The sequence below is a fragment of the Phaseolus vulgaris genome, chromosome 5 (assembly GCF_051622355.1).
Source record: "Phaseolus vulgaris cultivar YP4 chromosome 5, ASM5162235v1, whole genome shotgun sequence".
NCBI classification, from domain to species: domain Eukaryota; kingdom Viridiplantae; phylum Streptophyta; class Magnoliopsida; order Fabales; family Fabaceae; genus Phaseolus; species Phaseolus vulgaris.
In genome coordinates, this window is record NC_143502.1 from 29,314,241 (window position 1) to 29,323,544 (window position 9,304).

A 9,304-nucleotide genomic window follows, 5' to 3' on the forward strand; every position below is an offset into this window, starting at 1 on the left:
TCTGAAAAACAAGACACTACAATTAAACTAATCAATAAGACATCGTAATTATGACTACAACTTCGGCGAAAAAGGAAAATGATTGACCACTCACTGCATAAACCACTCATAACCAACGTTTAAGATCTAAGCTACAAAACAATTTAACTCACTTTCTAAGTCGTCTAGCACAATAGAAGATAGATGATTATGACCTTCACACACAAAACCATTTCGAAAATATTTTCGATTAAATAATATTAACGGGGCAAAAACCATTGGACTCTAATTATTCAGTTCTCTAAATCATATAAACCGGCGACATGTAACACAAGCATGGCTCAAGGTTTGGCTTTCTTTATTTAAACAACTTCTAAAGTTCTAACTGAGTTCTCAGTTGAACCTTTTAAATTATAAGGCTTATCGAACCAAAATAAACAAACAAACAAGCAATGAACCAAGTTCCTGATGAACATAAATGCCCTCATGTTTGACATGCACGTCAGATTGGTATTGCATGAAATACAAGTTAGGTTGAAGAGTTTGAAACATCATCCCAACGCCATATTGTCCCATCCTCACAGCAACTCAATATAGTACTACAACATAACAAGAGAGGACACTACAGTTATAAACTAAAACAATATTGCATCAAAAATATGAGCATCATCATCATCAAATGTATCAAGCATTACCTTCCATCAAAGGAAGTAGCAGTCTGCCTGATTGGAGATTTTGATTGAGGATGTGACAACCTGAACAAAGTGACTGAGTATAAGAATTTTATAGAATACAAGACCACTGAAATAACAACAAAACTTAGGTACAATTTTTTAAAGTGATGTTTGAACTGTTTTACAATCAGAATTGAAGTTCATCTCAGAAATTTGTATAATCTTTTAATGCAAATATTTATTTGCAGACTGTGGAGATAAAACTTAATTCTGATTGAAAACGACACCAACCACCAAAACAACTGTCTCTAAGTTTTGTTCTTGAAACAATCAGTTCATAGACTAACTTTGTAGCAAGTACAGGAGGACACGACTGCAATTCCCAAACAAAAATCTTGCCTTCCCTGTTACCTGAAAGACCCAGAAAATAAATCTTGAAATTACAAACTTGCCAGCAAAAGCACAAGTTCAATTGGTCAGAAATCTGTATTGAACAAATTGTGCAATAATCTATAGTTACTGTCACTATAGGACTTAAGCTGCAGTAGATACTAGAGAAAATGATAAATTAAAAAAAAAATTGCAATCATTCTTACCTACTGTAGCTATGTTGAAATGGAAATCACAAGAAAACTTGATGAACCAGATATCACACTCGGGAATGGGGTATTTCTGAAGGACATCAACTACACCCTAAACATCCACACACAGCACAAAAATTAACCTGAAGCTGATTAAAACTTACATATTATGAAAACAGATAATAATAATAATTATTATTATAACTAACCACTCCTGTAATTTCTTTCTTCACTTTAGGTTCCCACAAGATAATTTCATCATCAACACTCTGGAAACGTAAAATGATCCATTACTTAAGGAATAGGAGGAAAACTCAAATTGAACAATCGATACTATGATTAATTGTCAAGTGCCCAAAATGGAGGACTTGCTCAAAAACCTTCATAACTTCTCGTCTCCCAATTATTAAACTTTTTTAGACAAAGAAACTTCATGAAGATTATTTCCCACTTAAAATGAGCATCAAGGAGAATTGTAGAAACATCAAATTCAGCAAAGCTACCTCAGCCCGTCTACCAAAGAAAGTCGTTAAACATTTATACCATAAAAATATACACCAAAGTCTTGCCATAAAAATTTTCAAAAAAATTAATTTACTGTTTTAATAAAATGGTATTAGAAGCAATTGTTTTACATAAGATACGTGAAGCTGATACTATTTCCAAAACAAACCAAACATTTCATTACCACCAGGAAGAGTAGACTGATACTGCACAATCACTCACCTTTGAGAGGATAAAATCGCCCAACCACCTATTACAGTCAACATAATTTACATGAACTGAAGCAGTGTATACCTGAAAATAGGTATCACAAGAATTAGAAATTACATAAAGATCAATGATATGTACCAAAAATAAATTGTTACTGACAGGATGTTGGACAAATTTTGTTGGGAACTTCGAAGGAAGATCTGTCCATGTGAATGATTTTTCTACATATGTCCAGAACTCTGCAGAAACAAAAGGGACATGATGGATTAAAATGAAAGGGATAATAATAAAGTTGGTACATTTTAATTGACTAAATGTGTAAACAGAAACGGGTGTAATGTTCCGCACAAGAATTTTTTACAAATTACAAAAATAATTGTTACTTGGAGCATGTTATCATGAAACAAATATCAGAGATACGAAAAAAATGCATATCAAATCCATTAAGAATAATTGATTATATATGTAAGACAGGATAGATGGATAGACAGAGGAGATGGAAGATCAAGGAACCACTAATAGCTTTCCTGAAAACATTGAAACAATGGTATCATTCGATCCATGCAGTCAACTCCACCTAGTGGAAAAAGGATCTTTTTTTTTCTTATTCCTTCATTTACGTTATAACTGATGAAAAGATTGTTTCACTCTTCCCTCTTACCAATCTAGTATCAACCATTACTTCAGTTTATGTTTCACTCTGCCATCTTTAAATATCTTACCCTTCATAGACCATATTTTTACAGTATTATCCATGCCACAACTAGCAATACGATATATATCCGAAGGATGAAAGTCCTACAGTAAGCAACATAAAATTAGTTGGGCTAATCTCCAAAATCCAAGTATTATATATTATCACTAAGAATTGGTAGGTAATTAAACAAGAAAAATGGAGAGATACACTAGATGGGGAATACACTTACAACACTTAGGATTTCATTACGGTGTCCTCCAGCTCCCGCAAATATCAGGATACATATTCCAGTATGAGCATTCCACAACCGGAGAGATTCGTCCTGATCAACATTAGATGTCATTAATGAAAGACACATGATTCCTTAAATAGTTAAAATGTGGAAAAGCCAATTACTTTGCTTGCAGATATCACAAGTGATGGTTTTAATGTTTGAGTCCTGACTTCATTTATAGAGTCCCCATGGCCAACAAAACTCTGCAGAGAGGAGATGTCATGTTATGTAGTAGCAGGGATTAGAACACAACCAATACATTTTAAACATTATTGGAAAAAAAAATACATTCAAAGGCATTTAGCTTGCAGTACTGCCCTCAAAACTCTAAACTAACAATCAACACTAAGGGCACATATGAGTAAATAACTTAATTAAGCATTGATTCAGTAAGAACTTAAGGCGCATCAAGCTAAACAACTTAAGCACTGGTTCAACAATAAAAAGCTTATCCATGAACTTGATTGTGAACCACTTTTCTGTTAAGCTTCTTAAAATAAGCTAAAAAGAATGATTAGTAAAGACATGAACCACTTTAATAAGCTCAAACTAAACTTCAACAAGGACACCAAAAAAAATTTCTATGAAAACAAAATTCAGAAAAATGCTGCCAGCTATTTAGATAAATTTAACCATAAAAATTAAAAGTAAACACAGCTACCATTAATCAAAGACCACCTTGAATGCTTATATCATAAAATAAACCCACATAAGCTGCATATAATCTCTTACAAATGCCACCGAAATTTAAAAGTTATAATCACATGTTCATAAGCCTCAAGCAGTTTATCACGAGTTCATTACTGTAACCAAAATACCCTGTATATCTTCTCACGGCCAGCATCAATGACTCGGACTATCCCCTTGCTCCCTCCAGCCACAATAAATGGACTCCCATCATCACTGCATGCCCACCCCACAGTGTAAAAAGACTCATCCTTCTGGTCCACATAAAAATACAAAAGTTGAAACAAATTTCTGTACACATGCATGCATGTACAACTGAAGCCTTAACAAAAAACAAAGTTAGAGAAAGAAGAGACTGAAAAGTCACTGTTCACTTACATCCTCGTCCACATAAGACTGTAAAACAGCAATAACCCCTCCTTCAAGGCATTGATAAACAGTAATCTAAGAATGAAGAAGAAAAAACATTAAAGATTGAAACTTTCGAGATAAAATGAAAAAGGGTAGTGAAGAAAAGTTTAGAGGGTGTACCCTGTTGCCACCAACAGTGACGAAAACGTTGAGGTAACGAGAGTCAAGGAAGTTGAAAACGACAGCGTATATAGGGCGTTTCCCCTCTTGGAGGCGATTGGTGACTCTGTATTCCCTCTTCTTCGCCGGAGCCAACGATCCCACCACAGGCTCACACCCTAAGCCAAATGTTTTGCCCCTTTTATCCCCTGCCACCATCTTTTTTATTTTTCTGTATTCTCTCTCTTAGGGTTTCACACAAAGAAAGAAAGTGCATAATTTTCAATTTCTCACACTAAAATTTAAATAAATAGATAATTTTTCGGGTTATCGGATCATGGCTCAACTCAACTCAACCCGACTCATCTTAAACTTAACTCAACCCGACTCATCTTAAGAAACTTAGAAATTTATGTCTTTAAGTCTTCTTAACTTTTATCATACTTAAATGGGGTTATTTCACAGACGCGTGTCAGTCTGTCTGAACTTGACGTCAGACATTGTTGTAAATTTTGGATAGATTTATATATGGTCTTTATAGTTAAAATAAAAGTTATTTATTATACTTTTACCATTAGTAAAGATATATTTAAGTACATGAATAAATAATTTTCTATGCAAAAGATCATAATCCTAACAATTATAAAAGGATAAACAAATATAAGTTGTCATAAATACAATAACATGAATTTACAAGATGAAAAATACTATAAAATATTATGTTCATCATTCTTGAATGACTAATACATTATCTTCCAATGGAGATGGATCACCCAAAATCTACATATTCAAAAAAAAAAATTATCAATAAAATTTGAACTCAAATTTACTATAAGTCATTTGAGTTAATTCTATATTAGATCATTCCATGAATCAACAATGGTGAATGTGATTATGCACTTGTGTTTCATTACATAATATTCATACATCATTCCTCATTTAAAAATTACATGTTTAGTGATGCAAATAAGGTGTTAAATAAACTTCTTTACTTGAATTTTAAAATGTCTCTATCAAATATTTTGTACCTCCTCGATTAGTAATGTTAATTTTCATCATTGTTATTAGTCATTTTGCATTAACAAAATAAACTCTTCTTTAATTTCTAACTTACCTAATTCTTTTTTATTTTTTTATAAGTAATTAGATATTGGTTAACACGTAAATTAGGAAGTGATTTAAAATTAAAAAAAAAATTACTATATCAAATCATTTAGTATGTCAAATATTGTTGAGTCAACACACTAAGTATTTACTATATTGCTTTCTATTTACAATTATATCAATGTCTTACTTAATATTATAATTATCATAATAAGTGGTCATAAAATTATAATTTTACACTAATCACCTCATCTAATGTTATATTTATAATAATTTATTGTTGTGCAAATGTAAGCTAAGATACTTACATACTCTATACTATACTAAGAGACAAAGTAATTGCTATGAATTTTATTTGTTAATCTTTAATATACTTATTTTTAAAATGGATTCATAAGCTCTTTGGAATGGACAAGAAAATAAAAGTATAATCTCTTTGACAAAAGAACTATCAAAATGTGTGTCTTTAGCATGAAAGTAAAAGATGTTAGCCAAAACTAATGAAAGCAACTCACATCAATCATAATACATAACATGTGTTTATATTGATTTCAACAACACAATTATATTGTTTTATGTTTTAAAAAGAAAGAAGTTGGTCAAATGCATTGAATCACATGCATTATAATGACTTTCCTATCTTTGTGGCATTAAAAAAAAAATCCCAAAAAACTTTAAATATATCTGTAATAACTATTTTTTTTTCAATAAATTATTTAAATAAATAAGAAGTCTTTAAAAAAAATAAAAACACATTAGTAGTCATCTGGTTACCTATTGTTTTATACTAAATTGAGAATGACTTTTATATTTTTTTTAACATCCTCTGCTCTATTCAAATATTACAATAATTTTTTAAATAAATAAGAATTTTTTTAAAAAAATAAAAGCACACAAGTAGTCACCTCGTTATGTATTGTTTTGTACTAAATTAAGAATGACTTTTATATTTTTTTTTAACATCCTCTCCTTTATTTAAAAGAAAAAACTCACAAGAAACTTACAATATGTGACTATTTTTTTTTTAAATAAATAAGAAGTCTTTTAAAAATTAAAAACACAAGAGTAGTCACCTCCTTTACCTATTGTTTTGCACTAATTTGAGAATTACTTTTACATTTTTTTTAACATTTCTACTAAACTTATAACTAATTAAATATCAAATTTAAAACTATTTATTAATAATAAAAATTATTTTAAATATTTTTTTTAATCTTTTCCAATATTTCACACAACTTAATTACCATTTTGATGGTAAGACTTAAATTAAAACCTATCCATTTGAACATAATAAAAATAAAACCATTTCGAACCAAAATACCCAAAAAAAAAAAAAAAAAAAAAAAAAAAAAAAAAAACATGAATCTTTAACACTCTAATTACTATTTGCCTAATCAACTCGTCCCTAAATACTATCACATTCACCTCAACCCTAATCAACTTAACCCTAAATACATTAGCCTAAATCAACCCTACCAAATTTACCTAAATCACTTTCTCTTTGGACCTCTCTAGGCTAATAAAGATTAATACAACATCAACCATAAATATCTTAATCTTCATTTTCCTTCAGCAACTTACATAACAAAAGTTTTCACTAATAAAATAATAAACTTCTTAATTTCACTTAAATTAATAAAAAAGTTATTGTGGGTTTAGCCCATTAAAATAATTAAAGATATGAAATTCACATGTGTGCAATTTGAACCATTTAAAAATACCAAAACTATATTGAATTTTATAAATAAATAAAGCATCATTTTTTTTAATTTATGATCTTTATATATTATAGTTAAAAATATTAAAAATTAAAAAAATTATTAATGATGTCTAACTTAGTAATTTTTTTTTAAAAATAAAAATTATATTAATTAATGAATTAAAATATACTTATTAATACCAATAACAGTAAAAATATTATTGTTACTAATATCATTTGGATGTAATTATTTCATCAATTTTAATTTAATATAATATACCAGTATTTATATAACATAATTTTTACTATAATATAAAATAAGTATTAATAGTATTTTCTTACGCTTTTAAATAAGTATTATATAACATTATAATTTCATAAAAAATACTTATATATCTAAAAAAAAAGAGTAAAGAATTACATTTTAAATTTTTTAAATCTAGAAATAAATATTATAATTTCATTGAAAGTTTAATTTTTTTTTTTAAAAAAATAGATTTATAAAAGTTTATTTCTCACTGATGTGTTAATAAATTTTGTAATCAACATATTAGTTTTTTTACACAGTGTAAATTCCAACAATTTTGATAGTAGGATTCAATCCTTCTACACATTATAACAGTTGTTTTGGATTTTACACTTAGACTTCTTCCTCATTGGATATTTCTAGATATCATTTGCTTATTGGACAGTAACTTCAACTGTGTTGTTATCTGAAAAGTGATTGATTTTTGTGTATACACACCAAACCAACCATAGTCCAAGCCTTATCTTCATTCTTCTTTCCAAATTGGCATGGCTTCCACAATGTTCACATATCCTTCTCTTCATCTTCACATCTACTCACATAAAACATCAAATCCATCAGAGTATTCCATTCACAGTCAACCCAGAAAGAACTTTTCCATTAGATGCACATCTCTGGAGTCCACTCCTCCTGAGGGTGAGTTTCTAACCCCAGACCCTACCTTCAGCACAGTGAACAGTGAAGAGTCTTTTCCCATTGAGAAGAGAAGGAGGTCAGAGATAGTGAGGGAGAGAAGGGGAAAGAAACTTGTGCAGCCTGAGCCTCCAAACTTTGAAATTGGATGGAAGAGGACCAAAGAAATAAACCAAGAGGTGCCAGTAGGGTATGTCATAGCTGACTTCTTGGAGAAGCTAGAGACCCTCATGGAGAAGGAGTTTGGATCAACAGAACTGCTGGCAAAGGTGGGGGAAATTGTGGCTGAGAGAGCAAGAGAAGAGGCAGAGGTTCTGATGGATGAAGGGAAAGTGGAGGAGAGAATGGTGACAGAACTGTTTAGAGTGTTGAAGTTGATGGAGATGGATTTGGCTATGGTGAAGGCTGCTGTCAAGGAAGAGACATTGGGAGAGAGGCTTGAGCTGGCCAAGGCAAGGTGCAGGCAAGCCATACTTGTTGCTTATTCCTTTTGAACTCTTTCATGGGGATTCTGTCACATTGGACAGATACACAATGTCATAGTGCTGAAGAACTTGAAACAACTGATATATACACAATGTCATATTCTGTGACATTTGGATTACTAAATTGATTTTTGTTTAAAAATGATTTTTAAATTATATTACAAGCAAATTTTAGTACAAATTTTAATTCTTTGTAAGAATTAATTAGAGTAATTTCATTTCAAAATTAATTCTGGATTAGTAATTAATATCTTAATACAGAAATAAAACATGTAAAAGTTAACTTGAATAAGTATTTTATCATGATTGTCGCTAATTTAAACCCTACACCCTAATTTAATGTTTCGTTGAACTTCAGAGACATGCTATTTACTATTTGTGTGGTTTGAATGGCATTGTGTTACTTAAGAGATGTCTTTTAACTCTAAGGTGTCACTTCTAAGAAAAATTATTTAAAAATTCATCACTAAAAAATTTGTGTATTTTTAATTTATCCTTTATTGTCACTAACATTTGCTTATGTATGTTAAAGAAAAAAATAAATCTTCATAACAGGTATAAAGGTTTGGTCTTCCTTATTAACAAATTTTAATTATGAATCAAAGCCTAATTCCTTTCTTTTTATTAGCTGTAGTATATTTACATGAGTAACTAAATAAACAGGAAAAATTGCTCCTACCTAACATATATTATGATGAATAATACTTATAATTTTAATTTTAAAATAGACATTCATATTTTTTACTCTTAATAAATTATACTTATATATCATATATTTTCTTAAAAAAATATTATTTACTTCTCTTATTTTGTACAAAAAATACCATATTGATTATAACTTAAATTAAATAATCTTCTATAAAAAAATTAAAAAATATAAGTAAAATAAAATATATGGATATACTTTATTAAAAACGTCTATGAAAAGTAAATATTCTTTTATTAAAAACATGAGATAAG

The 9,304-nt window shown here is 29.5% G+C and overlaps 2 protein-coding genes across 9 annotated transcripts; one reads left to right on the forward strand and one right to left on the reverse strand.

Annotated features, from left to right (window-relative positions):
* Window positions 1-211: 211 nt before the first annotated feature.
* On the reverse strand, window positions 212-4,501 carry LOC137835318 (polycomb group protein FIE1). 8 transcript variants are annotated; one of them, XM_068643776.1, is made up of 13 exons: window positions 4,138-4,501; window positions 3,985-4,050; window positions 3,738-3,860; window positions 3,042-3,122; window positions 2,875-2,967; window positions 2,671-2,746; window positions 2,108-2,187; window positions 1,961-2,032; window positions 1,444-1,503; window positions 1,250-1,346; window positions 1,001-1,064; window positions 675-734; window positions 212-578 (listed from the first exon to the last, which is right to left on the reverse strand). In XM_068643776.1, the coding sequence occupies exons 1-13, from the start codon at window positions 4,333-4,335 to the stop codon at window positions 509-511; spliced, it is 1,140 nt and encodes a 379-aa protein (XP_068499877.1). In that variant the 5' UTR covers window positions 4,336-4,501; the 3' UTR covers window positions 212-508. The 8 variants fall into 8 exon arrangements, 6 of the variants coding, with proteins under 6 accessions (XP_068499877.1, XP_090158898.1, XP_068499878.1 ...); XM_090302772.1 differs by having other exon boundaries at window positions 3,738-3,822; window positions 4,138-4,393; XR_016521188.1 differs by lacking the exon at window positions 2,671-2,746 and having other exon boundaries at window positions 4,138-4,498.
* A 3,100-nt stretch (window positions 4,502-7,601) lies between these two features.
* Window positions 7,602-8,468, forward strand: CRR41 (potassium/sodium hyperpolarization-activated cyclic nucleotide-gated channel protein). Its single transcript, XM_068643778.2, has one exon. The coding sequence runs from the start codon at window positions 7,715-7,717 to the stop codon at window positions 8,351-8,353; it is 639 nt and encodes a 212-aa protein (XP_068499879.1). The 5' UTR covers window positions 7,602-7,714; the 3' UTR covers window positions 8,354-8,468.
* The last annotated feature ends 836 nt before the right edge of the window (window positions 8,469-9,304 follow it).

Coding starts and splice junctions, on each gene's coding strand:
- LOC137835318 (XM_068643776.1), bottom strand. CDS start 4,335: ATGGTGGCAGGGGATAAAAGGGGCAAAACATTTGGCTTAGGGTGTGAG. Junction 4,051..4,137: donor TCACTGTTGGTGGCAACAGG/GTACACCCTCTA, acceptor CTTCATTCTTAG/ATTACTGTTTATCAATGCCT. Junction 2,968..3,041: donor TTGTGATATCTGCAAGCAAA/GTAATTGGCTTT, acceptor AATGTTGATCAG/GACGAATCTCTCCGGTTGTG.
- CRR41 (XM_068643778.2), top strand. CDS start 7,715: ATGGCTTCCACAATGTTCACATATCCTTCTCTTCATCTTCACATCTAC.